The 27,970-nt window shown below is 43.3% G+C and overlaps 1 protein-coding gene across 2 annotated transcripts; it reads left to right on the top strand.

Annotated features, from left to right (window-relative positions):
- The first annotated feature begins 165 nt into the window (after positions 1 to 165).
- MTMR8 (myotubularin related protein 8) lies at positions 166 to 26,324 on the top strand. Of its 2 annotated transcripts, none has more exons than XM_075435150.1 (14): positions 166 to 270; positions 1,774 to 1,896; positions 2,578 to 2,740; positions 5,014 to 5,171; positions 6,691 to 6,819; positions 7,807 to 7,941; positions 9,867 to 9,999; positions 11,736 to 11,845; positions 12,957 to 13,082; positions 14,766 to 14,815; positions 16,886 to 17,086; positions 17,490 to 17,618; positions 18,541 to 18,667; positions 20,329 to 26,324. In XM_075435150.1, exons 1-14 carry the CDS (start codon positions 247 to 249, stop codon positions 20,611 to 20,613), a joined length of 1,893 nt encoding a protein of 630 aa, XP_075291265.1. In that variant the 5' UTR covers positions 166 to 246; the 3' UTR covers positions 20,614 to 26,324. The 2 variants fall into 2 exon arrangements, with proteins under 2 accessions (XP_075291265.1, XP_075291266.1); XM_075435151.1 differs by having other exon boundaries at positions 20,384 to 20,460.
- Positions 26,325 to 27,970: the final 1,646 nt, after the last annotated feature.

Below are 27,970 nucleotides of genomic sequence, written 5' to 3'. Positions count from 1 at the left end.
TTCCCCTCCTGAAATATCCCCCGAGAACATCATGGTGGGAGGGCAGGGCAGCCAGCCTCAGAGAGGCCTCTCCGTTCTGCTGCAGCCCCCTGCCCTCCCCCAAGATGGCGGCCGCGGCGCCGCGCGTGCGGGCCTCTCGCGAGCTTTGCGGCGGGGCCGGGCGCTGCCCCCCTGCAAATGGCGGCGCGGAGGCCAGGCCGCGCGGGCGCGGCGAGCTGAGGCCGGGGGACGGCGGGCGCTGCCGCCATGGAGCACATCACCACCCCGAAGGTAAGCGGCCGCCGTCCCGCCGGGCTCCCTCCGCGGCGCCCGGGGCCTCCCCGCGGGGGGCACCTGAGGTGAAGCCCCTGCGCGGGCGGCGGGCCTCGGCCGGGGCTGTCGTCAGGGCCCTGCGTCTTCAGGGGTTTGGGTTAAAACCGTGATTAATCACAGCGAGCGAGGGGTCTTAGCTATTTTTTTTTTTTTTTTTTGTGCTTCAAGGGACTCGCAGGGGGTCAGGGAGAAGCCTGGCAGGCTGAAACCCGCTTGACGGGGTGTTCAGGGGGTTCTCACTGTATGGCCGTGTTGGGAAGGAAATTTTTAGTAAGGATACTGATCAGGAGGTGGTTTGGGTGCGAGTCACGTAAACTTGGTGTGTGTCAAAGCGCGGAGGGCCTCTCGGTCCCAGTAAGCGAACCAAAACGTGCTTTTTCAGTTGAATCAAGGGAAACAGGAGCTCTGGGAATGCTCTGCTCATGGCAGCTAGAAAAAATTGTATTTACTGCGGGCAGCTGCGTGTCCAGCTGCGGAGCGACGGACTGTTGAACACCACAGAGGCTGCTGTAGTTGGTTTGGTTTTATCCTCTCGGCTGTTTAGTTTGGGGATGCTCCGTACCCTGGTGCCTGAGGGCCTTGGCTGGCCCTGCTTGTCTCTGGGGGCCTGCAAAGGGGCGGTGTGAGATGCAACAGTTTTATCTGCTGAGAAACCTTACATACAGGGAGGACGTCCAGCCGAGCCCTCTGCTCTTCAGGCTTCTTGGCTGACGTTTGCCGTGGTTTATCTCAGACCAGTGGCCCTGTGAGGAAGCTTAGATTTTCAATACCCAGAACTGATTTATTGTATACTGTTAAGCTGTTTGTTTTCACCAGCCTTCCAATCTTTTTTCCTTTTTTTTTTTTTTTTTTTTGCTTAATGCTGAAAGAAAAATTCCAGGTGTATTCATTAAGACACAGATAGGCCAGGAAAAAATCAATCATGTATGTAAAAAAACTTTAATATCTTATTATGTCTGTGCTGATATTTTTTAAAAGTTTTTATTAACCCGCCTGGTGTGGTTTATGAAACGCGCTTACGTGCCTAGGCAGTGTGTCACAAGATGTAGCTCCCAACACTCATTTATAGTGACTGAGCAGTTGGAAGTCAGACTGGAGGGGGCTGTTTCTTTCAGAGCAATGCTTTGATACTGAACGTGGGCAGTCTTTTCTTCTGCAGTTCTTTGACTTAATATGTCTGCAACATTGCACAGTAATAAACTGTGATCATCTTGGCTACAAATCCAGTAATCTTGCTATTCACGCTGGTGCTAAACTGTGGCTGTTTGCTTAATCTCTCCAGCTTTGATTGATGGACAAATAATTTGAATTTATAGTGTACAGCTGAGTTAGTGTTGCAGGGGAGACTTGAACTCCTACATTTTTCTGTCTTCCAGAGTTGTGTATTACGATGCTACAGGTGCTTAGATACTTCCTTGGTCAAAGTTAAATTAATTTTTTCATACTCTTTTTATGTTGCAGGTTGAAAATGTGAAATTACTAGATCGCTATGCAAGTAGGAAGGCAGCAAACGGGACGTTATACCTGACGGCTACCCACCTTATCTATGTAGATGCTTCTGCTGAAGTCAGAAAAGAAACATGGGTATGTTGTGATACCTGGAATCTGTTTAAAGAGAAGTATAAAAATTACTTCATATCTCGTACCCAGAATGAACAGATTTGGTGAATTCCGAAGTTGTAGTGGTCTTAGGTAGCATTTTGATAGCAAATGCTTAACAGAAACAGCTGTTTTGGAAGGAAATGAACACAACGGTGATGTGACTTCACAAAGGTCACTCACTGAATGAGTGTTAGTTCCAGCAACGTAAAAAACTTGTCTAGTTTCCGATCTCAAACTCAATAAACCAAGCCACCAAACTTGAATTTACAGCTTCTAGAAGTACAAAAGTAGCATGGAAATGAGCAGCCATTTTTATTAATTCTAAAGTAAAATGGGAAGGACAAAATATACTGCATATGGGAGTGGAGGGAAAGCAAAGTGAACCAGAAAAACCGAGCTGCACATTAATCTCTAAAAGTAATTTCTATTATATGTCTGTATTTTTTTCAATCTTCTGCTTAGTTATCTAGCCTTTGGATGCACAGTCTGGATGTTTATTACATTTGTTTGATAAATATCACAAATAAACTCATCTTCTGCTGCTAGTTAGGTGCAATTAAGCATAAATAGCTGATAGTATTCCAAAAACTTGTAAATCTGCTTGTACTGCTCGCAGCCTTATCGGTGGCTTCTGAAAAATGTTGTTTATTTCCAATTTTTCAGATTCTGCATCACCATATTGCAGCTGTAGAAAAATTGCCTCTGACCACGGCTGGCTACCCGCTCCTTATTCACTGCAAGAACTTCCACGTGGCTCACTTTGTTATTGGGCAGGAACGTGACTGTCACGAAGTGTATACCTCGCTGCTTAAACTCTCGCAACCAGGTACGTGGGGCGGGAGTCTGTTGTGCAAATTGTTGAAACGCTTTAAGCTGGAAGGCTCATCTGAGCAGCAGGGAGGGCTTTGCCTGCCAAAACTGTTGGTTTTGCGGTGTCAGTACCGGGAGGGAGAGGATGTGAAATTGGAATCGGTTTCCACCCCCAGAGAAGGATCTGTGTGGGTTGGCTCAGTAAGTAGAGTGCTGCCCTGTGGACCAGGGTATTTGCTTCTACACTAAACACAAATCTTTTGGGGCAGTGGGAATTAGGTGGTCTACCAGGAGGAACTCTGAAGACCTGTGCAAAGTTCATTTGCCCACCTGAGGCTGTGTGTGGCTTTTTTCTTGTAGCACTCGTGCTGGGTGTCATATCCCATACCTGGCCGTTGTTGGTCATTTCTGTGACTTAGCTGTTGGCCGTGTGTAATTCTGCCCTTTCCAGTTGATCGAGATGTTTGCAGAATTCTGGAATCCCACAAATAAAGCTTTAAATGTTGGCATCTGTCATTTGTTTCCCGGTAGCATGTTTAGGCTGCGCTTCAGTGGTTTGTCTTCTTTCAGTTGTGAAATGCTGTGCTTCACCCTGGCTGCACTGGCTTGGAGTCGCTCTTAAAGAGTGCCAGCAAAACATCCTCACAAGCCTGTGGTCTCTTCTGGCTTCGGCTTTTTAGTCCATCATGGATGAATCTTTGGGCTCCTTGTTCTTCTTGCAGGACAGCATTCCGCTGAGTTTCCTACCTGGCTTGTGTCTATGGCAACTTCTGGTTTTGGGGTGCTCCTGCAGTGAACCAGTGTTTGGAGTTTGGTGTTACTGTAAGGATGCCAATTGTAATTGCATTTTGTAATTATGTCACTAGTCTAACGGAAGGGAAGTGATAGCACCAGTCTGTGTTTTGCTGAGTTTGTGGGTTTTTTTGGCTGATGTGAAGGCTTGTGTCTGTTCCCAGCATCTCCCCTGTGCTCTGAGCTTTGGAGTTTTCTTAGTTCTGAAGTTCTAATTCTGATGCTGTATCAGGCAAGTTTTTTGTGTGATGTTTAAAAGCTGTCACTGTTCTTTCAGTTTTGAAAATTGGAGACTTAGGTAGTGTCTTGAAGCGTGGGAGCTGTCACTGCAGGGGATTACACCAGTTTCTTTTGTCTTGTGGTTGTTTGTGTAATATGCTGTAGCTCTTTCATTGGTTCTTTTATGGAATTTGGCAGTTCTTTTTTAAAATTTCTGTATGTATGCTTCATGGTTTTTTTTGTAGAGCGTATAATTATTTGATTTGCACATTTGTGACTGACAGCTATGGGTTACCTGCCTGGTAACCTGGCTACTTTATCAGACTCTGGCAGGTTTCGCTCTGTCTCTGGAGCGCTTGCTGCCTTGGGAACCAGCTGAATGAGTTACTGGTTGGATTTGCATTTTATGAAGAGAGGGAAGGAAATTGGGATGGTAGAGATGGAGGGAGGGAGAAATTACCATTTGTCAGACACAGCCCGAAGCTTTTGTTGGGCTGACAGTAATATTCAGGGCATCTATCAAGTTTTCCGTGCGGCTCAGAACTCACTGTTGAACGATGAACTTACGGGTGTGCAAGAGCTGTTTTATTACTCTTCACAGAAAATATATATTTTAATGTATGCTTTCATTGATGGATTAATTGTTATGATATAAATCTCGTCCAACATGCCTATTGCAGCAATTTCAGTAGGAAATAATTTGGTTGGGAAAAATTACTACTTTGAAGTTTTAATTAAATTCTAACAAAATGTTTCATTGTGTGTGCCTGCATGAGGGAACTGAGTGTTGGAAATTCTGGAGGATTGCAATATGAATTGCTGGGACTTGGTGCTACCCTGAATGAAAACCTGTAAATGTGAGGTTGAGAAATTTTAAATATCTATACTCCTCTATGTAGTACTCAATCTTATGTGCTTATATAAGGCGTGAGAGTCGGTCTGAGCTTGCTTAGAGTGGTGAAGTACACAAAGTGATAAAAATGCACGCTTCTGATCTTTGAGGAGGCAGAAGCATAAGGAAAATAGCTATTATTAAAATATAGCCAGCTGTGCGGTACAGTGACATAGCCCTCTGGCTGCTTCAGTAAGTGATTTTGAAGTCTCCTGATCTTTTTTGACTGAAGAATTTTTTTTCAGTCCTTGTACCTGTTGTGGTACACCTACAGCTCGCTGGCTGGCACAGTGTGCTTGTCCAGAAGATGGCCTTTAGGAAGAAGTGTTGACCTCTCCGTATGTCTTTATCTCTAACCAGTTAATTTTTTTCTTTCCTCTTCCCAGTGAAACCCGAAGAGCTTTATGCTTTTTCTTACAATCCTAAAATGTCTAAAGAGAACCGGGAGATTGGATGGAAGCTGATTGATTTAAAAGTAGATTACCAGCGTATGGGAATCCCAAACACTTATTGGGAAATAACAGATGTTAATAAAGACTATGAGGTAATTCTTGCCCAAAGTAGCCATTTAGTGTGGTATCTTGTATTTGTTATTAATGACTTACAGTAGTCCTTCTACTGCTGCACAAGGAAGTGGTGCCTCTGGGGAGGAATGAGCTCGGTTGATTTTAATCAAAGCAGTGTTGTCTTGATGTGAAGCTGAAGATAATGATGCTATGGAAGAACAGAACAGAGCTGCAGAGTCACCTTGGTTTGCTTTGATCCCCCTGGCAAAGGACCAGATACTTGTTTTTTTAGAGGAACATCAAACCACCTGTTAGGAAAAACCTGAAGTACCTGTAGCTGCTTTTGGTATTTCCAAACCCTCTCCCACCAGGCTGGTGGCAGATGTGTAGAGGAGAAATACATGGCAGCAGTTTGGCTTGGTGGGGGATGAGGCGGAGTGGAAAGGGACTAGGTAAGGAGGGAAAAAAACAGTAACTGAAAACAGACATTTTTTTTCTTACTTGGTTGGATCTTCTGCTAAATAAGGGCTCTTGGTCATTTCAGTCTGAACTGGCTGCTACTGTTATTTTCTTCTCTTTTGCCCTGTAAGGCCAGGTTGGATCTAAACAACACTAAATGAAAGCAGTTTTCAGGAAGCTTACTCAAACTCCTGCTTCACGTTATTTCCCATTTTATTTCTTCCGATGTGGTGTACAGTCAGACTTTCTGTCTGAAAGACAAAGCAAACAACTCTGAGGAAGATAACCAGTATATTCCGTCTTTAATCCCTTCTCCCACCAGTTTTCTTTCCTGTTATGTTTTGGGTTGAAGAAATACAAGCCTGTGCTGTCAGAAGTGACTGGTACTTTTAAATGACTGTATCTTTGGATGCCTGAATTGAGATATGATGGGAGAGGTGCTTTTTCTGTTAGCTGATCAGGGCATCTGAATGAGGGCATCTAAAATCGTTAATCACTTTGAAGCTTTACTTGCTGGTTTGTAACTCTCAAGTGCCAGTGATTTGTAATTTCCTCAGGATTTCCAGCATATGTTTTAAAATTTTCAAGCCTGAAGTAAAACCAGACTTGCAGAGTAGCTTATCTGTGAAGTACGTGCTGGAAAGACTGTGCTTGTTTGAGGAAAAGGGATAAAGCTGGTCTCTGAGGATGCTACCTGATTGCTGGAAGCTCATTTCACGTTGAAGAAGATTTAGAGGGAACTTTTAGAATCTGGTGGTTCTTAATTTCTCTTTTTGTGACAAATTAGAAACTTTCATAAAAATGCATGGATTTAAGGAACTTCCTTTTAGTATGTATTGTGTACTGTGAAGTCCATTTTTTAGGTTCAATTGCAAAATTGGTTGTTTACCACATTGTTTTGTTTTGTGCCTGTTCTGTGGTGTTTTTCTAAATGCATCTTAATGGCTTGGAACTTTAGATGTGGGCTATGTTGGATACGCTACGGCTAACAATCTCTTCCTGTTGTTTCTAAATCATAGATCATAAGCTAAAGGTGATTTTTTTCATGAATTTTGAATTGTTAAGTACTAATATCTGGATTTTTTTCTTCTCGCTTAGGTTTGCAACACATATCCTCCAGAAATCGTGGTGCCTAGAGCTGCTAATAAGGCGGTGGTGATCGGAAGCTCAAGGTTCAGAAGCAGAGGGCGGATTCCGGTGCTTTCTTACTTATATAAAGAAAACAATGTTAGTTGTTCATTGTCTGCTGTCTTTGTGGGGAGTGAGGGTTCCCCTTCGTGTCCAGTCCCCTTTCAGTGAAAGGAAAGAATGAGTTAATTATTAGAGCAGATTAACTGTGCGTTTGACAACTGTGCTTCCCGTAATGGCTTTAATATTGGTTTGTTCTGAGTCACAGAATAAGCTAGTTAAAGACAAACACTTGGGATGCATCCAGAGCTGTCAAAATGCACAAACTTTCCAAGCTCCCTATCTTTTATCAGTTTTTAGCAATGCTTTGTTACGTGGTGGGGTTTTTTTTAATCTTTTGTTTAGCTATATGGAATAATATTTTAACAAGATACATGTTAACTCAGCTAGGTTTTCTTAGTATTAAAGAGGAGGAACCACCCTGAAATAAATTCTCTCTAGCTCAGAATAAGTGAAGGCTGCTTTTTTTTTTTTTTTCCACTGAAGACCAGAATGTAAATTTTTAACTTTTGCTGTGTCAGCAATGTTTTAGATGCAGATGTTAGGAAAATGCTGTCACAGTCAAATTGTTGTTTTCCTGAGGAAGTGTGCCCTGACCTGGGCAACTGTATGGAGTTGTGCTGGCAACTGTTGAAATCTCCCTAAAGCATGCTCAGTGCAGTTCTGAGCATGGAACGGTAACACTGACGAACAAAGTTGTGGATAAGAATGGTTTGGACAGTAGAAGCCAAGTAGAAAACATGAGATACGGTAGCATCTGGGCTACTGGTCATTGGATGGAGCATAGCGGGTTTGAGAACATGGCAGTGAAGCTTGCAGCAGAGCTCCTTAGCTTCGCTGTTTTCTGAAGATTCCCAAATGTCTTGCTTTGAGAAATATTCCAGAAGCATTTCTGTATGTCCGTTTGAGTAGTAGGTGTTCAGTGGAACAGAGAGTAGGACGCTTAACACCAACAAATCGGTGTTCTTTGGGGCAGTGCAGCAGAGGCGGTCTGAAAGCAGAACAACGTGCGCTGTTGTGTTGCAGGCTGCCATATGTCGTTGTAGCCAGCCTCTCGCCGGGTTCAGTGCGCGCTGTCTGGAGGACGAACAAATGCTGCAGGCGATCAGAGAAGCCAACCCCGGGAGCCCCTTCATGTATGTTGTAGACACAAGGCCAAAGGTACCTCTGTGGGGTTTGTGACTACTTTCAAAGCTTGCATCTGAATTAGTAATGCTGTTGCCGGTTCATTCTTTGAGCTCTGCTAATGCTCTCTTAGGCTGAATTAGGTTAAATTGTGTCAGCCTTGTATCAGGAATCCATTATCAGGCTCCTTGTTCGGTGTGTCAATGTGACAAATGCTTGTGCATAATAAAACTGCAATGTTAAGTGCTGTTAAGAATGCTTGCACTCCTGGAGTGTTCTGGGTTGAGGTTGTGGTAAGGGTGACCTGAAGCAGCTGGCAGTCTTGAAGCTGGCTGAGACAGTGAAGCACTTTCCCCGCAGAGAGCTAGATCCTGAATGTGTTGGGTTGGAGAGAAGCCTTAGCATTCAGTTCCACGAGGCTGAAGTGCTGTTATCAGCAGACCCGGGAGGAAGTGGGGCTGTATGGAGCCTGATAACAATTGAGAAAGCAATTCCTCCATTTTTTTGCCATTGTAAAAAATAGCACAAATGATCTCATGATGTGCAACCTGAAGTTTAATGCAGTTCAGCTCTTCTGGTCCGTAGCCACTCTATGGGGCTAGAACTTTGTTGCTGAGGTGTTTGTGTAACAGGATATTGAGGAAACACTCGCAAAATGAAATCTCTAATGATTGTCGTCGTGAGGAACTGCATTTAGAAAACAATTCAAGTGATTGGCTTCTAAGCATGTTGGTTGGGAATGTCGGTATAAGCAAATTAAAACACGGATTTTCACAGTACACAATTATGTAAACACGAAGATTTAAAAGTGCTCTGATCATTTGAAAATTGAGCTCTCTGAGAACCTGCTTCACTGTTCAGATATTGCAGGTATTTTATGGAAACTACAGATTTAGTTAAACTATGGGCAAGAAGGGACAAAGTGTTTCTGGGAAAACAGGGAATGTTTCACCTGTTATTTAAAGATGTATTTTGGCTTTTGTAGTATGACGTAACCTATTCTGTAATTGTACATATGTTTATAGCAATCGCTGCCTGTTCTTTTGGCACAGACAGCTTCCAGTAGCAGAGATGTTCCACTGAAATCTATCATTCATGGCAATTTTGTTCTAAAGTATTTGGTGAAATAGGGAGAATTTATAATTGGTCCCATTCCTCCTTCTAACACAGTGTGTCTTACCCTGGATGGTAGAACTGAAGCGCTAGGGTTATTGAATTGTTCTAAAGATGTAGGTACCATATCTGACTCTTCCCTCCTCTCTGCGGAGGCTAATCACTCGTCTTCCTGAATTAATATATGGGGGGTTGAGGTGCTCTTTTTTTGGTCGCTGCTAGGTTGCCTGGTAGCTCTTGAACTGTTCTGGGTTAGAGCCGCTGGCTTCTTTTCTACTTCTTTTCTGCGGTTGCAGTTGGTTGCTGTATTCTTTCTGCTCAACTTTAATATTTCTATGTTTCCCTCAGGTGGCTTTATTTCATCTGTGCATGTATGTCTGTGAAAAGCTTTGGATTTCTCTTACTATTTCTGTACCACCATGTATGTATGTTAACTCGCAAAAATGGCTTTCCTAGTTTTACTTTCGTATGCTTCTTTCTGAAACTTTTTACGTAGCTTCACAGTTAAGGCAGACTCAATGTCTCTCTGCCTGGTTTGATGACAGCAATATTATGAAATTGGGCACGTTTTTGATACTGCCTACCCTAGGAAATCCTATCCAGGGTCTTAATGAGTCTCTGCATATGATTAATGGACTGGAGGCACAGGCATAATTTTAGTGAAAGAGCTGGAAGCAATGTCTGGGAGGTGGGGAAGTCCATCCGAGTAACAAGCTGTTCAGTATGTTTCCTGGGAGATTTTAAAAAAAGGACGACTTGCAAAACAGACTCATTTATTGCTGTGTGTTGTTTGTTGTAATTTTCTCTCTGCCTTTTCTGCCCTATTCCCATTCCCTTGAATTTGACAGTTAAATGCCATGGCCAACCGAGCTGCTGGGAAGGGTTATGAGAATGAAGATAATTATGATAACATTCGCTTCAAATTTATTGGCATAGAAAACATCCATGTGATGCGGAACAGCTTGCAGAAACTCCTGGAAGGTAGGTGCAGTCCGCGCAAGTGGCCAGTCTTCATTTCCCTTGTCTGCTTTTGGGCAGAACCTTTTGCTGAATATGTAAATCCCACGTCCACAAGTGCGTGTGGACTTGGGTGTTGTGATGGAAGCAGAGAAGTGATCAGTATCTTCCTTTGCTGTATTGAAGTGGCTGAAAGTATTAATGTTGTTAAAATGCTTTCCTGCTAGACATGTTATTTATTATTGTGCTTCTTTTTATAGTGGTTCAAAACTAGCAACTAATACTAACAACATTCTGTAATTGTGTTAATTATATAAAATGTGAATTTCTTAAAAGTGGCGAATTAAAAGAAGGTGGCTAGAGAATTTCTGCAGTTTACCATGAAGATATTATCATGGTTACTTTGTGATCTGTTGAAAGAAAATAGCATAGGCTGTTGAGCATGGAGTTTGCTGTGTTTAGTTTGGAGTATTTCAGTGTCAAATAGTATTTCTGATTTGAAATAAAGTTTTGGCATGATGTTCCAAGGACTTTAATCTCATATAGTTCTTATTTTTCATGTATTTCTGTTTTCTTTAACTGAACTTGGGTTTAATACATTAAAATGTATTAAATTAATGTTTTAATACATTAAAATGCAGAGTAGGTCAGGTAATTAAGCTACTCTGTGAGATTACGATCTTAGGGGAAAAATGGAAAGCAAGGCGGAAGAAATACATACCTGAGCCACTGGAGATTGAGAGGTGAATCAGGTGCACATTTTCACTAATGTGCTTTTGGAGAAGTTCCATTAAAAATGATGGTCTAGCTTGGATCAAACCAGCGTATGCTGCTAGCTGGTTTCCAGCATTGTTACCAGCCTCGCGCCGGCAGATGCTGCGGGACGGGGCAGAGTAGATGTTGCGAATTGTTCTGCTTGGTCCCTGCGCTTAGTTTTCTGAAATGCAATACAAGTGCTGTCATTCAAAATATAAATTTAATATTGTAGTAACCAGCGTAATAGTCATCTTGCTTCAAAATAGTTGAATAATTGATGCTACCAATTGCCTGGCCAGGTGGCAGTGCAGGATCCGTGGTGACCTTGGAGAAAAATGAGGCTATTCGCACGACCAAGAGATTGTCCTGATCACAAGTAGAAGTCCTCAATTGCCTGTTCCTGGCAGATTTATTTTGTGGTGGAAGAAGAGGCAGAATAAATACTTGTTTACTCCCATATTCTTCTTTGACAGTGATAAAATCTCTCTTGCTGGTACTGATGGACTGTTGAGGTGTATTACTATAAGTATTTTCTGTGCTGGGTTTCAATATAGCATCTGAGTTGCCTTCAAGGTTAGATGTGTTATTTCTCTCACTAAATTAGAACTCTCCGTTCTTCAGATCTTTGTGATGGTGACTGCATGTTGGTGATTGTTAGATGTGTGTGCGATGGTGATTTATAGTCAAGTAGCGGATCACTAAACACTTTCTTTGTTGGAAAAAACTCGGATGAAAAAATGAGTTACTGTTTAAAAAAAACAAGAGGGGGGTATTTTCAGATCCTCAAATTCTCTTGCACCTAAAAAATTCTGCTTTGTGTATTCAAGTATGCAACCCATAGTTTCTGTGTCTTTTACACAGGATATTGCTGCTGACACTTAAAAAGCGTGGAAGCGCTAGCTACTAGGATATACCAGCTTTGTTGCTGTGAAGAGATAATGAGGAGGTGGGAAAAGAGCTGTTGTAAACAGAGTATCAGCTAATTCCTTTGTTTGTGTTCTTAGTGTGTGAAGTGAAGTCCCCCTCAATGAGCGATTTCCTCACTGGGCTGGAGAACTCAGGTTGGTTACGGCACATTAAGGCTGTGATGGATGCAGGTGTCTTTCTTGCCAAGGTAAAACTGTACTCCAGCCTGCAGGTGAATTAAAAAATACATGCTTGACTGTTAGGGACTGCTGCAAGGCTGTGCAGTTGTCTCTGGAGAGGAGGTGGGAAGACATTGCTGTTCAGGTTGGCCTCAGCTCGCAAAAACAAGTGTGCAGTTGGAGAACATGAAGTGGGTTACCCAGCTGGCGCTCTCCTAGATGCTTTCTGCGACTAGATGAAGTGCTGTGGGGGTTGGGGCGTTGTCCTGTTCACTGGGTTGTAACAAGCCGTTACCTAGACTTTGTGAGAGCTCCTTTGAAACAAAATCACAGAATGTGAGTAAGTGACCTTTATATAACACATATTTAGTAGTGCAATCAACTTGTAACCTTGTGCTCATTAGTTATTGAACTGCTCTGCTTTAAATGGGGCCTTGTTTAGACCGGTTTATTTTCTCCTGGTTGTGTGGTATGGGGACTGCTAATTTTGATTATTCAATGCAGTCTTCGTTTCTGCAGAGCTTGTGGCTTTGCAGGTCAGGCAAAAAGAGAAAAGCCACTAAGGCACATGGCTCTTCAGTAATAGTAAAGGGCGTGCAGGCAACACATGGCAAGAGTAGTGGCCTTCTGTAGATGTTGTCTTTTCTCAAAGTTTTGCCACGTAGCAAGCAAGAAGCTATTTTCTGTTTCTCTTCTGCCACCATTACAAGGGGAAGAAGGTGATGCACATGGGAGGAAGCTGGGATGAGCTCTTCTAATTTTTCTTGAGAATTTCCTACTCCCCATGTGTCCAATCATTATTCTTTACTCATCCACCAAATTTTTCCTTGGAGAAGGGAACAGAGAATTCCTGGCTGTTCAGAAGGCCGAGCATTTTGAGATCAGAGGGTCTTGACAGTCTGCGTTGCTGACAAGGCATGTGAAAACATTTTATTCTCCTTGGGGTCTCCTGTCGGTTGATGGCTGCGTGCCCGGAAGTGGTGCATTTCCATGGACCAGATGAGAAACGACAAATTCTTCTCTTGGGTTTTAGGCCAGTCAGATAAATGCAGATGAAGGGATAGCTTTTAATTACGGTAACCAATCTGGAAAGCTGCTCTGAACTGTTCTGTCTGTCCGGTTCTGTTCTCTCCTTCACAGGCTGTGAAAGATGAAAAAGCGAGTGTGCTAGTCCACTGCTCTGACGGGTGGGATCGCACAGCGCAGGTCTGCTCCCTGGCAAGTCTCCTCTTAGACCCGTTTTATAGGACTTTTAAAGGCTTCATGGTAAGAACACGAATGTTGGAATTTCAAAAATAAAAAGCACTTCCTGGATTTGAAATGTAAACAGGCCCTAATTAGATGTTTTAGGCCATTTCCTGGAACAAACAGTAGGTGACCTATATAAAAGCAGCTTTGATTCTAAAAACAAGCTTTAATTGCTCTGAACAGCACAGGCACAAAACAGCGGCAGTGGTTGATTTACAATTCCCAAATCTTTGTTTCTTTGAATGTCCACGCGAGAGCCACTAATGAGGCATTTCAGCAAGAGGTGAGTGAGCAAAGGATGCAACTCTGGCAGCAATCCACAGAAAAGTGGTGAAGCCACCTGTCCTTTAAGACTTACAGTGAATGGTCTGTTATCTGCTAGGATTTAAAATTGGGTGTACTCAATTCTTGTGCGCAGGGCAGCATATAACCTGAATAGCATGTAAATTCAGTATGTCATTAAGACCTTTTTTAATGCTGTTACAAATGAATTTGGCTGTTTTCTTCTACTGCAGGCTTTTTCCTACTTACAGCCATCACTGCATAAATACATTGCAATCTGTGATGTTATCTTTCCATTCATCTCCTTTTGTTAAATACCTGAAAGACAGCCTGCTGCTCTTTCTCAGAAGAGTTCCTGAGAAGAAACCCTGAAATCAGAACAATGCAAATTTTGCTCTCTCCAGTGCGTTGCACTGCTAGGACCATTTCCGTGCGTTCTGTGTTAGTGTTGTTATTTTTGCTTCTGGATTATACTGCAGTCTTTTCACAGTTAAAATGACATCAGAATGTGAAACATCTGCCTGGGCTTTGGCTGTGCTCTGGACAGTTCTGTCTGAACTAAGAAACGTGGTTTTGGTTAGGAACAGGAGCAGTAACTAAAACAGGCAAATGCTTTTCTGTCCTCTGAACAGATGATGTGTTTGCACAAATCCTGCCACAGTGGTTGTTCCTAAATGAATGCCACAGAAGCGTAAAGAATGGAATAATTTGAAAAGCAGTATAACCTAAGTTTGCAAAGAACTCAGCTGTGAATTTCTGCCTGCCTTTTGTTCTTTAAGTCTCTGGATGATGCTGTCAGGAATTGATCTTTAACTATGATTCAGCAAAGCAAGTAATAATGGATTCAGCATCAGTCATTTGGTTCATTATGAGATGTGCTGAAGGAAAACACTGCTTCCTTGTTGTTTTCTTATATGTAGCACAGGCATTCTATTTAAAAGAGAAATAGCTGTGTCGTGTTTCTGATTTCATCCTGAGCTCCTCAATACGCAGCTGTACTTCTTATATTCCTATTTGTGTGTTAAACATCCGTTGAATTTCAGTGGCTGATTTGTTTTGCTGAATATCATGATACTCTTTTCCAAAATGAAGTAGTACACAGCTTAATATTAAGCTGTTAATTCTTTTAGCTCAGTGTGTTTGTATATTAGGATTTTTAACAATATAGAGACTCCCTCAAAATAGCACTAGACTTGCTTGAAATAACTTCTTATTCCAACAGTGACGTACTGGTGACTGTGGATAGCTCCAATCTGTAGATCACTGTTACTGTTTTCGTTGACTTCTGTGGGTATACTCTTAACAGTAGGGTCAGCAGGTAGTGTTTGTAACCTTTTGAGAGTTTAACATCAAAGACTTCATGTTGCTTTTTCTAAACAAAGTAATGCTCTTTTTCTAACCTCTGTTTTGAAACTGAAGGTTCTAATAGAAAAGGAGTGGATTTCAATGGGCCACAAGTTCTCACACAGGTAAGAAGAGAACGTTATCTTGGGTGTAGTGGCTGGGTGGAGGCTTGGCTGTGAAACTAATACTGTGTTTTCAGGTTCTTGTACTCCCATGAAAAGTTTAAATGAAGACACAGGACAGAGGAGAGAAGATTTGGAAAATACTGGAGCTGGTGACACAAAGCCAGTATCTGCTGGGGTTGTTAGTTCATCAGTGCTTTTTTCATTTCTTTACAAAATCATACAGTCTTGAACAAATTGTTTGAATTCTGAATGTTTTCCTGCCTGTAAAATCACATGTGTATTACACGAGGAGTGCTAACGTGCTGGCAAGACATGCTAATTTTTCTGCAGTCATCTCCTGGAAGAAAACCTCAGCTAATGTTTTTCAGGACTTTTACAAAGTTCAAAGTGTAAACTTGAGCGCAATATAGCGCTAAAAACCGATATGACTTCCATTCTCTAGGCAAATTAAAAATGCTGTAATTCCTGTAATTGATAGCCTACATCTAGTAGGGATAACATGTTTAAATACATTTACTATATAGAAATTAGAAACTGAGCTGGTCCAAAAGAATATGTGGAGGGAAGGGACCAGTCTCTTCAGTGATATTAGCTTGTTAAAAATTGAAGCTCTGTTCTCGATGTGAAACTGATTACTGTTTTTAGTAAGAAAACAAAGCTGTTTCCTTAAAGCGTATCTGGGGAAAATAAGCAATATGCACACCCTTATACTGGTATATAAGAAGCAGTCAAAGGTAAACTGCTCTTTGGTCATTATTGGCCAAATAAATGTTCTGCGGTCATTGTTTCTGCTTCTTTAGGGACTCTTTTGGCCTTTCCTGCTTTAAGACCAGAAGAAAAACCCAACAGCTCCTGTTCTTCTATTATAAAGGATTGTTCCAAATATAAGAACTTGGCAAGGGATACAAAAAGTACTTGAGGCATGAATTTCAGCATTGATGGAGTATACAAACTTTTATTCCAGTAATCATTCCTCTTGTAGTGGTGGCTGGTGCCTTTCAGTTCCAAGGAGAATCAGTCCTCCTTCATGCTGCTTCTTAGGGTGTTGTGGCTGGGATCAGAACATTTGATTAGCTAGATCTCTGTCATAAGAAATCCTACTTCACTTTTCCACTTAACTTTGGGGATGCCTTGTTCCTTTCTGTGGGTTTCCAGGTTATATCCTATCCTAGAAAAGGAGGATTCTACCCCAGTTCTTTTCTGGTAAGAAAGAACACTCATTACAGTACAACAGAATGTTGGCTGCTGTCCAGAAACGCTGTCACTCCTTTTCTGGTTGTTTTTTCCTCTGTAATGGGTTTTAATGAAGACCGATAGATCCCTGGCTAGATTTTTGCAGAACTAGTAGGGTTTTTCTGAACTTCATCTGAAACTCTAAAAAATTTTTTTGATAGTTGTTTTGGGGTTTTCTGTGAGTTTTTTTTCTTTTTTTCTTTCTGAGTAATTGCCTGTCAGGATTTCATTCTTGATGTCCTCTTAGAGCATAATGGGATTGTTCTGACTGTTGCCACCCATTGTGGCTATGCCTGCACCATAAAATACTCTCACATCAGTAGAAGATCATAGAGGACGCTTTTTGTCTCCTGCTGTTTCTTATTGTTCCTAGCAGACAGACAGAATCCCACCAGTGTCAACATTTTTCCCCAATTAAAGACGAGCCTTAGTTTCTTCTATTCGAGCAGTAGATGTTTCTTTGGAGAGTACTGCCTTTTTTTTCCCTTGTGCTAACATCATAGCATAGACTAAACGGTTCCTGTTTCACAAATATTTCTTGTGATGCTTGCGTGTCTGTTGTGTAGGCTCTTCCAATGCTGATTTTTGCTTTAGAGAAAGGGACATCGTTCAATTCTTGTCGCTTCTACCAGGTACCTTTGGAGAACAAGTAATGCTGAGGGTGGCACGTGTCAACATGCAGTTGCTGCAAAATAAACCACGCTGGCGTTCTCTGACTCTGCAGAACAATTTCTTATTCTACTAGTGAAGAAGACTTCCCAGTTGCTTAGTGGCAAGGGGATTCTTTTTTTGATGGGTGAGACAGGATTGAACCCTGTTTTGTTTGTGTCTCTCCAGGTGTGGCCATTTGGATGGTGACCCCAAAGAAGTATCCCCTGTCTTCACTCAATTCGTGGAATGTGTCTGGCAGCTCATGCAGCAGTTGCCGTGCGCGTTTGAGTTTAATGAGCGTTTCCTGCTTGAAATCCATGACCATGTCTACTCCTGCCAGTTTGGCAACTTCCTTGGGACCTGCCATAAGGAGCGCGAGGATCTGAAGTGAGTTGGCGGTTTATGGAGCCAATAGTGTAGAAATGGCTTTAAGTGTCAGTAAATGGGCAAGTTTTGTTTGTGTTTTTAATGTAATTGTGGATTGGTGAAGGGTAGCATTGTCGTGCTAGATGCTTGTGTTCTACAGAGTGAAAAAACTTACATCCCCAAAGTCAGGAGTTTTAATTTGGACCAGTCATAACTTGCAGATATCCCTTGTGGACCGGAGAGTGTCCATTTTAAATGGTTTATATTCCTCAGTGATGTATCTTGTGTTTATGACATTAATCAGCTACTGTGTAAAAATAGTTCTTTGCTCCCTTAATCTAATTCTACTTAGAACAGCTAGCTTTATTAATTCACTCAACTTGATTCTTTTTTTTAGTGACTAGATGTTATTTGTAATTGACAGAATCTTTGAGAAGACGCATTCTCTGTGGCCTTTCCTCTTACAGAAGAAGCAGGAACTGAGAAATCCTTTGTACAGAGGATTTACAGCTTACAAAGAGCTTCAGCCAAACACGCTACCTTTCAGTTTCCAGTAAGTTGCTTATTGAGGAAGGGGGGAATTACTTTCATTCTAAAGTAGATTGGTAATTCAGGTTTAATAAAATAAATTTTCACTGATTAGCATGGTTTGTTTTACCTTTCTCCTGCCTTCCTTATCCATAGACTGAGAGTAGTAGTGCACAGGTAATTGCTCAATAAGTTCAGATCCTGTAATTTGAAATAATACTTTTTCTTTGGTGTGGGGAAGGGCAAGGAAAAGAAGAACTTCAGATGTGTGGATAGACCCCCCACACACACTCTGACTGCTCTGTCAGATTTACTTGATAGAGTAGGCAATTGCTAAAGAAAGTTCCTGCTTTCTTGCTTTTAATATATATTAAGGAAGTCTTTTTCGAAGAGAAATTTCAGTGCCCAGTCACACCCAGGCTTACGCAGTCTGGGTGCTTTTCACAAGAAGGGATTTCTTGTTGCCGTGGCTGTTTGCTTGCCCGGGGTGCTCCAGCTGAAGTGGTTAGTTTTGCTGGTTTCTGGCTCGCTCCTGTTCCCTGCTGAGACACAGAGGGATGCAAGTGTGTTCTGAAGTGCTGTGTGTGGTTACTGGCGGACAAAGGGTTTTAATACAAGTAGGGGAGCAAACTGAGGACTTTAAGGTGCACCTCCCAAGCTGCCAGTGAGTCTGCTGGAGAAAAAGTGTATTTTCATCTTACGCTAATACCTGCTGCCAGTGCATGCAGGTTGTAAGGCAAGAAGTACTTAAATCTGCAGAAGTTTTTTTGAACTTTATGAAAATTTGCCCGTTGATACTGAATTTTATAATCCAAGGCTATGGCAGTTTTTTAAAATCAATTGCTATTCTCAATTTATTGAAATTTTTTTTCTGAAACAGCATCTAGTTTGTTGGCCGGTAGTGTACAATTGATCGCCTGATTCTCTTTTCTCGCCCTGTTCTCGAGGTTTTGGTGTGGGATGTATAATCGCTTTGACAAAGGAATGCATCCAAAACAGCGTGTATTGGATCGCCTGCTAAGCTGCATGAGCCAGAAGGTGAAACTGGAAGACAATGCATCCGAATTGGAAAATGTGAGTCCTGAATCTTAGTAATATTTAAAATCATGTGATGGTTTTGGCAAATATAACTGGGGTTGAACATTGGCACTGAACAATTGTTTCAACACGCTGGGCAGAGCTGGGCAAAAATGAGAGGTTAAATGACATAGCTGTAACAAATAGGTTTGGTTTACGTAAAATCCTCATCGGCTGGGTAGAAGCTGTGTTGGGTCAAGTTCTGTTGCAGGCTCATGATGTTCTGATGCTCTGAATGAAGCAGGTGTTAAAAGAACATGAGGATTTGAACTCCCAGCGAACTCGCAGCAAGCTTCAAGGGAGAGGGAGAGAGGAAAAGAAAGGGCCTGCTTCTCAACCTCCCCCCAGCCCCCAGTAATGTGAATATACAAAAATATTCTTGTGTTCAGCTCACTCCCACATTTTTTCTTTCCCGCCTTCTCATTCACAAGCCATATTGGAAAAACTGATGAGCAACCAGGTATTAACACAGTGGAGTTACTTAAGGTGGCTTTCGTGCAATGGCCAAAATGTAACTGGATGGTGTGGGCTGAATTATCCTCTGAGAGTGGCTACCTCAGATTTGAAGCGCGTTGCTAAAACAAGACAGGGAATCTTGCACATTTACTACTTTTCTTCTGTGGTATTGGAGGGCAGAGATCTTGTGTCCGGAACAACCGGTTTCGCTCCTTCAACCCAGAATAATAAACAGCAACACACTTCACGGCTTGGTCATTTCTGCTCAGATTCCCCAGAGGTTATGTTTATCTATGTGAAGATGTAGGTATCTGTGTCAGCAGTGCAAGACAGACAGCGCTCCGCAGCAGCAGGGCTGTCTCGCCAGCATTCCCCCCTCACCAGTGGGCTGGGGACAGCAGGGCAGCTGACCCGAACCGACCGAGGGGATGCTCCGTGCTGTACGACGTCTGCGCAGCAATGAAAGCGAAGAGAAAGGGGAGACGGGGCATCCATTACTACGTTTGTCTGCTGGAGCAAGTGCTGTGTGTACTGAAGCCCTGCGCAGAATCATAGAATGCTTTGGGTTGGAAGGGACCTTTGGCTTGACACCACCTGCTGATGGGAAGTAGAGGATAAATCTTTTGTTTTCCTTTACTTCCGTGCACGGCCTTGGCTTTTTGCCTTATCAAACTGCCTTTATCTTGACCAATGAGGATTTTTTTCCATCTTATTTTCTCCCTCCTGCCATCTTGCTGAGGTGGGGGTGATAGAGCAGCTTGGTGGGCACCTGGCATCCAGCCATGGTCAACCAACCACAGTGGGGTGGCTTTTCTTTACACCCAAGGCTCTACTTGCAATATCCTTTCTATAAGTATTTAAAAAAAAAACCACCAAAAAAAACCCCAAAACACCACAAACCAACAAAAAAACCCCCCTAAAAATACAGTAGTAGAAGAGTCATCTATAATATACCGGTGAGAAGACTTACCAGTGTCCTTTGCTATGTTAACGTGAATGATGAACACATTAGTTTTATTAATTAAATGATGTTTTGTATGAAACATGTAAGGATCTGTGCCCATGTACTTTAATGCTGGATTACGGAGCTGAAAAAGAGGCACTAACACAGGACTTAGGATGACAGTTGGTTTTTTCTGTATCCCTGACATCTGGGAATAATAGCTTGCATTCATTTTTTAATGTCTTTTTTGTCTGTGTAGAAACTTCCTTTCCTTGATGGTCCTTTGCCCACTGAAGCCTGCCTCTTTTCTAAAGTAGGAAGCGCTGCTTCGAAAACACCGATGCTCAACACTCCTCAGGGTTACGAAGGGGAGCCACCTCCGGTGTTGAGCAATGGTGCCTCCGCAGGGGATATAGATACGATGTCAGCTGTGGACCAAAAGCACAAAGAGAACCTGTCTCATCACCAGGAGCTCCGTGATCTTAGTGACACCGCCGACGTTTTAGACTCGGCAGCTAAGGATGGAAAGCCTCGGCACCACTGATCAGCTCTGGGAACTGCGCTCAGTGAACCAGGCGCTTGCGGTGGTGAGGCGTCGGGGAGCTGTGCCCCGCTGCGAGGGCGCAGACCCCCTGACCACTTACAGCTAAGCGTGAGCGCCGATGTTTGCGGGGAGCTGTGCAGTCTGCCTTTGGTTCGGTTTGCATCGTTTTGCAGCTGGAGGGATGAAGATGCGTACAGAGCTGCCCAGGAGGCTGCCCTGAGTTAGTGTAAACCTGATTTTTCGGTGGAAACACGATGCGTGTTCAAGGTTTACGACTGCCTGCTAGTACTGGTATTTCAAGCTGAAAGAAATCTTGGCCGGTTAACCTGGGGCTTAGCAGTTGTGCGGAGTTTATAACTGGCGTAGGAAAGATGCAATCCATTTATTCTCAGTGGTGGTGCAAGGTTATCTTAAAATGATAAAAAATTTCCATTCATCTTAAAATGATAAAGAACCCAACCTTTTCTTAACTGTGAATGAATCTCTGCATGGACCCTCACCTTGTGGCAGAACGGATTCATTTTTTGTTTCCTATGCATATTTGTTAAACAAAAACACCCCCCTGTGCCTTTTTATGGAGACCATTTTAATGCCTGGCCGTGCGATGTACTGTTTTTATTAGTGTAGTGTGTAGTATTTGGTCTTCTTTGTAGTCAGTATTTTTAAACAAGGTTTTTTATCTGCTGCCAGCTTCTCCAGGATCTTTGCCGATCCCCTGAGTTTAGCAGCTTCTTCCTAAGCCAGCCTTTCAAACAATAAGCTTTTATGGACCTCAGTTACAGAGAGAGTGCAGCAAGCCACAAAGACTGCATGTAACACATGAATTTTTGACAGAGGGAGGGTTAGAAATGAGAAAAGATAGGAAAAAATTTATATGGAATTCTTCTCTCTTGTTTTATGATCGTCGTTAAATGGAAGCAAGAGAGTAACTCTTTGTTCTTAGCTGGCATTGATGTGCTTTCCTCACATCTGTCGATGAGGCAGTAATGGCAGATGAGGTGTGTTCCGTTATTAATATGGGGCCTCAAATGATTGCATCGCATCGCATGCTGAGTGCTTATAGTGGACGTTAACATTACGTGAACCTTAGAGATGTTTTGGTCTGTGCTGTGAAGACACGGTGAGATGAACAGTATCTCTCATGGCAGTGAGCTTTGTAATTTTGGGAAGCTGGTGACAAAACGTGAGCTGGGATGTGACCCCTTACTGGAACGAGAAGTGGGCATCGTGGCTGTGGCTCCAGCGCTTGTTACCGCTGCTTGGTTTCTGTAAACTGCAGTAGTCTCAGCCGGAGATACAAGCTCGAAGTCACGGGTTTGAAACGGAGGCGTATATCCCATTTGTGCAGCAGTCTTGCGAAGAAGTGAGGGCTTGTCTCCCCGGGGAAGCGGGTGACCCAGGAAAGCTGCTCCACAGCACTTGTTCTGGACAAGCTTCTATAGATGTGCTTAACTGCACAGAGGGTCCCTCTGCGCGGCTTAATTCGAGATGCTTTTCTGCTTTCTTTTGGATCCTGTTGTTTAAATTAGACCCTGCCGTTAGGTCTTAAAATCAGTTTTTCCCTTTTATAAAATTTTGAAACAACCTGAGAATATTTTCTAAGTTAGCCTTCCCAATCTACAATAAAAAGTAGAAATGTTCCATTATAGCACTGTAAAATGCAATAGCCATTGTCCATAGGCTTGTAACCCGTGGTGAAATGACCAGGTTGGTTTCGGTGTTCAAGATGAAGTAGAAAAGAAAAAAAAAACCAAACTCCCCCAAGTGTCACACTTTGGGTAAGAAAATACACAATTTTATTAAGTATATCAAAAGACCTAAGGAAAAAGGGGTAATACCTGAGAATACAGAGTTTCTTCAGTGCCAAGAGTGGCAAAGAGAAACTTTAGTTAACGTTGCAGATTTTTCAATTTTAAAGCAAGTAATATAGCTGTTAGCAGTGGGTAGCAGTGAGAGAACGGCAGTGTGCGATTGATTTGTAAACTAGCGCATAAAATAGTGAACCAGATCAGCTTAAGCAAATGTTTCAAATTTGTTGTTATCAAAAATCCTGCGTCGTGCAACAGCTATGTGTTTTATTTTGAAGGATGCACGTTTCTGAATGCATCTTTTCTCGATCTCAAGATGAGCATCTGCTGTTGAGTCCCTTTGGTCGTAAAAAGAGATCTGCTAAGCTCCTAACACTGTTAGATAATCTGTCGGCCCTTGAAGTTTGCCATCTCCACGTACTCCTCAAGCAAAGAGATTGTGCCCTGAGTCTTGATCGGTCTGCTCTAGATACCCGGGGTTCGGCATCTGCTGCAGCTTTCCCCTGCAGGGTGCTGGGGAGGTGATTTCCCTTGGCCTCTTCGTGGTGCAAAAGCTTGATGTCACACGTGTGCTTTGCAGTCTGGAGCCTGTTTCGTATGGATGTGGTAGAATGACCCTGTCTTTTCTTTCTAGGTGGTAAAAGAGCGTAGCGGGTAGTGTGCACGGCTGCTTAGATAGAGAGCTCTCAAATGGTAACCGAGACCAAGACAGGCGCTGCTTAGGACCCGTTGTTCTAGATGCCATCGGTTCTTTTAATGTGTTCTCTAATGAAAGTTAGAGATACAGAACTGTAGAGAATTTTGACTGACTACTGAACGATTTAGACATGCCATTGGTTAATCGTTGTGTAAAAACATTTTGCAGAAGGTTTCTATAAATGTTTACACATTGCCTTGTCTTTTGAATTACCATTGATTACCTTGAAAAAAGTATAATAATCTTTGCTTATCCCTAAAATGTGATGCTGACGTCTCCACAAATCCTTCTTGACTACAATATTACTACAGGTGCATATAACCATGAAAAGATCACTTCAGACACTGAAAGTATTAGTAAGCTTTTAGTAATCTTGCTGCTTTTCACTTCAGTAACAAAACAATGGATGACTTGATACTTTGAAATGCAAAACCTAGCCAAGAAAAAAAGGTAATGATCTGTCTTTTTAAACCTTTTGGATTTAATATATACAAACCTGGTCAAAGTCTGCAACATGTTAAAAATCATTCCTGCTGGTTCTGTGAGTTTACAGAGCTAGAAAAGATTCCAGGGTTTCCTGGCTTTCCATGAGATTATTTGTTTGATAAACCGATTAGCTAGAAGCTTTTGAGTTTTGAGGGTAACTCCTGAGTGTTTCGAGACCAAAAATGAGAAGCTGTTGGGAGCGCTGCAGCGTGCCCTCGCTGGGCAGCCGGGCTGGCTTCCTGGAGCCTTGCGGGAAGCCCGGGCCCAGCTTGTGGCAGTGAGTGACTTCGTTCCGTGTTCCCTCAAGGTGTTACAGGACATCTGAAAGCTGTTAGGTAGGAATCTCCTTCTGTAAGCACCGTGTTGGTGAAGAGTTACTGTAACTTATTTGTTCCTCATGGAGCCTCGGTGCATTGTGAAGTCGCATACTGTTTTTGTAATTGTAATTACAAACTGTAATTGGAGCTGTTAAGTGAACAGTGCAACTTGCTGCTTTCCGTTTGGGTTCCTCTGACGGGGAGATCTGGGAGGGAGGAGGGATCCTGTTTACTGCGGATGGGCTTTGTTTGCTTAAAAACTCGACCTTTTCTGGAGCACCTCTTGCTTTACCGAGATACTCTGTGGTAGCGTGGTTTCATGCCTGTACACGGTGCCTCTCTTGCTACAAACAGGAATAGCGCTGCAGGGGGCAAGGGCCTGTAATACTCTGCGTTAAAGCTACTCCTCGGAAGTAGAAGAGGGGCTTGTGTAGCTTTATTTCTCAGTTGAAATGTCTTAACGTGAACTTCACAGTGCTGGATTCTTAAATTGCGTGTTGTTTTGCAGTCGTCGCCTGTGGTAGACAAAATCCAGTCGGTGCTGTTTGCTTTACAGAAAAAAAGGGAATAACGGGTTTGCTCACAGATGTAGTTCTCAGTCGGCCCTCTTTCACGGGAGAGAAAAAGCAGTTTGTGAAAGCCTAGAGGTGTGATACACCTCTAGCTGCATAGTCTGTTCCTGCTCGTAGTGAATGCCTTTCATTTAAGCGCTTAGAAGAAGAATCCACCTGCTGTGTGGGTGCTCGCTGGTACGTAGAGCTGCCCTGACTAGGATGGAGATGGAGTCTTGTTGAAGGTAGCTGGTGAGCTTCAGGTTGCTTCCGTGAGCTGCTCGCGTCCTGGCCAGGGAGATCTGCTGGGAGCTGAAGGTGCGCGGAGCTTGGCAGGATCTCTGCCTTGAGTTGGGCCCTGCTGGGTTACGGGTGGAAATCTCCAATCTGAGGCGCCCCATGTCTGCTGTTCCCATCTGGTTTGGAGGTGGCGAGTCCTACGAGGCGCTCCAAAGGCCCCCGTGCATGTCTCAAAGCCACGGCACCTGCAGGGAGAGCATTTTGGAGAGCTCTTGTGCCCAGGCGCCGCTGCAGCTCACTTTCTGGCAAAACTGCTCGTTCTTTGGGTAGCTTCAGTGCCTGGCGGTTGCTCCCCCGAAGGGGTCGTTCCTTGGCGCTATTTCAGAGCGAATATTCGCCGGTGACCAGGGGAGTTCCAGATGTGTCTGCTGTTCTGCTCTTCTCCCCTTCCTCGCTGCTTGGCCTTGGGTGCTGGGGTCGTTTTTTGTGCAGACCTAACGCAGTTACTCCTTGTTTACACACCATCCCTCTTGCACGTGTAGGCACTTCCCATGCCTCGGGGCGGAGGTGGGGGGGAGAATCTGTTCTGAATGTAGTAGCTTTGTTTTAATTAATACACAGCACTTGGTTAATTTAGATGTGGAATGTCTCAAACCAGGTGATGTTGAAGTCCGTGTTTTCGCAAGCATTGTTAGCACTAAGCGCAGCCAGGTCGGTGCCCGCTGCAGTCGGTGTGGTTGGTTAGGGCGAGTGTTTTAATGGACAGCACCGCGTCCTTTCGGCACCTCTGAACGACAGAAGCAGTGCGGAAGGAGGGTAGGTAAAACTGGTTGACCTAGATTTCTTCTCCTGTCGTTTATCTATGTATATGCATCTGTATTTAACGTAGCAGCATACTACTGGAGTAACTTGTAGCACTGGATCGAGTCGTACGTAACTGAGCACACACACGTACTTTTCCTGTCGCCCGCAAGCTGATCTTGGTAGGAACATACCTGGAATTGTGCATAGTGCTCAACTGAAAATTGTAAACGTGTTTGCTGTTTCTGTCCGTCGCTGTTTTTGTCGGTGTAACTGTTGAGGGACAGTTGTATAAAATTATGGGGGAAGAAATCCCACGTTCCTGACTGTGCTGCGATGGCTGTGTACGTCGTTTTCGTTAATGCACTGCTTTAAAAACAATTGTACCGTGTTCAGAGGAGCACTGTGTCTTTTTTCTCTAAATGTATTTGTTCATGAAGTTTCACTTGTACCACAGTTTATTTTTATTCCTCACAAAAATAAATACCCTGCCTTTTTAAAGTAAATGACTAGTCTGTTTATTGGTTAAAGTCAGAGCAGAACTTCACACTTTGAAATGTGAAATCAATTAAAGACTCTTCAGTAGTGAGCTGATGTTAAAGTGAGTATGATTCCACTTCTCTGTCTTCTACAGAATAGAAACTCGGTGACCTCCCTGGGTTCGCAGGGACTGCTGGGTGGCTTGAAAATAACCCACCAACCAAACAAAAAGGAATAATGAAGCTGTATTAAATCCTGCTATCTTCTGTTACTCTTGTTTGTGTTTTTTAATCAGATTTGTCTTTATGTATTAAAACCAAATACCGTGTCAGTGGCAAGCTGTCTGTCCTCGCCTGTGGGTGAGTCTGTCTGCAGGCGGCTCCCGGCTGCCTTCTGGAGCCTGGGGAGAAGCAGCGCCAGCTCCCTCCCCTCTGGCCTGCTGGGAGGAGAAGGCGAAGAGATTTTTCCCGACAGCTTGGACTGAAGAACCTGCAGTCCTTTTGCTGATGGTATCGTTGAAAAATGCTCTTTTATCCACTTCTTTTTAATTATAACTTCAGTAGCGAGTCAAGGTGGGGTTGCTTTCTTTCCTGAGTGCAAACTCCAGCGAGGTGGGAGAATGCTCAAGGAAGAGGGGGATCCCAGGTGCAAAGCTTGCCTGGTGTTTATAGCCAAGGTTGGAATTGGTGCTTTAACAGCTTGCAGCTGTGCAGCGACAGTCAAGTCTGACAATTAAATACAGATCTGCAGAGCAAAGCAAAATGAGGTGATAGGAGTTAATTTGATGTTTATATGGCTCTCCAAAGTGCTTCAGGGTGCCATTTGGATTGGTAAATTCATGTAAACGGTTCAAATCTGTGCCTGGCAAAGCAGTGTTGGCTATTTTAGTAATTAATTTTAAACCCAGTGTTTTTGACGCTCTGTGCAGGAGGCGAGGGACGTGCCCTGCAGGAGAAGGTGCTGAAGGTCGGCGGGGGACGACGGAGGAACCGTTTGTCCTGGGCTGGTTCAGCACCAGACCCTGTGGCCTTTGTTCCTAAACGCGAACAGCCCTGAACCCTGCCCGTCGTCAGCTGGGGCGGTGAGACTGAACGCGAGGAACAGACCCAGGCCGATAGCTGTTACCCAGCCCCTGATGGGCGTTTTCCACTGCACTGTGCTTCCTGAAAACGGGGTTATTTCTCTGCTATGTATTCAGGCAAAAAAATAACACCTGGTGCTTGGGTATAGGCGGTCCCCAGATGTTTCAAAGCCTTTTTTCCTTCTTGCTAGTTTTAAATGTTCTTAATGTTGTGCCGGTGAAATCCTTCATTTACCTAAATTAGACTTGCCTTGCCTTTAATTGGATTATTAGCATTAACACTGACTGGAATTGATAAAGCTGTAATTTGCATCTGGGGGAAACTCATCGCTTGTTCGAGAGTGTCTTTGCTGAGGGTGATGTAAAACTTCCCCGTGGAAGCTAACTTCAGCTTTGAGGGGGTCGGTTCCATTCAGAGGCATAGGAGTATTGCTAAAGACTTGTGTTTTTAACAGCCCTCAGGAAATGCGTGATGCGGAGTGAGAATGTGGATCGGTAAACCGAATTGGAGGGACGTACTCAAAAGTGGCTGGTTTGAGGTCAAGTCTGCTGTTGTGAGTTCAGATGGAAGCAGCAGTTCCGTTCGTGGGCTTCCCTGTTGAGGTTCAGGCTCGTGCGTGCCAAGGACGCCTTGAAATGTCGATTCATTTTCATTCTGCCTCGGCACGTTCTGTGTTGCAGCAGAGCAAGAATACCTGATTTTTCTGGTGGCAGTGTAACTTTGTACGCAAGTTTTATTCAGTCCAGTTACGCAGCAGGTAAAGATGCCGGTGATGATTTGCTGCGGGTACGTTGTGTGAAGGCTTCACGCGTATACGTAAAATGGGTAAACACCTCTGATGTTGAAGGCAGGCCGCAGATTTGGGGGTTGATGACTTTTAAAAGAAGAAGAAAAA

The sequence above is a fragment of the Opisthocomus hoazin genome, chromosome 14 (genome assembly GCF_030867145.1).
Source record: "Opisthocomus hoazin isolate bOpiHoa1 chromosome 14, bOpiHoa1.hap1, whole genome shotgun sequence".
Classification (NCBI taxonomy): Eukaryota; Metazoa; Chordata; class Aves; order Opisthocomiformes; family Opisthocomidae; genus Opisthocomus; species Opisthocomus hoazin.
The sequence above is the reverse complement of the archived record's forward strand: the minus strand, read 5'-3'. Positions and strand labels throughout refer to the sequence as shown.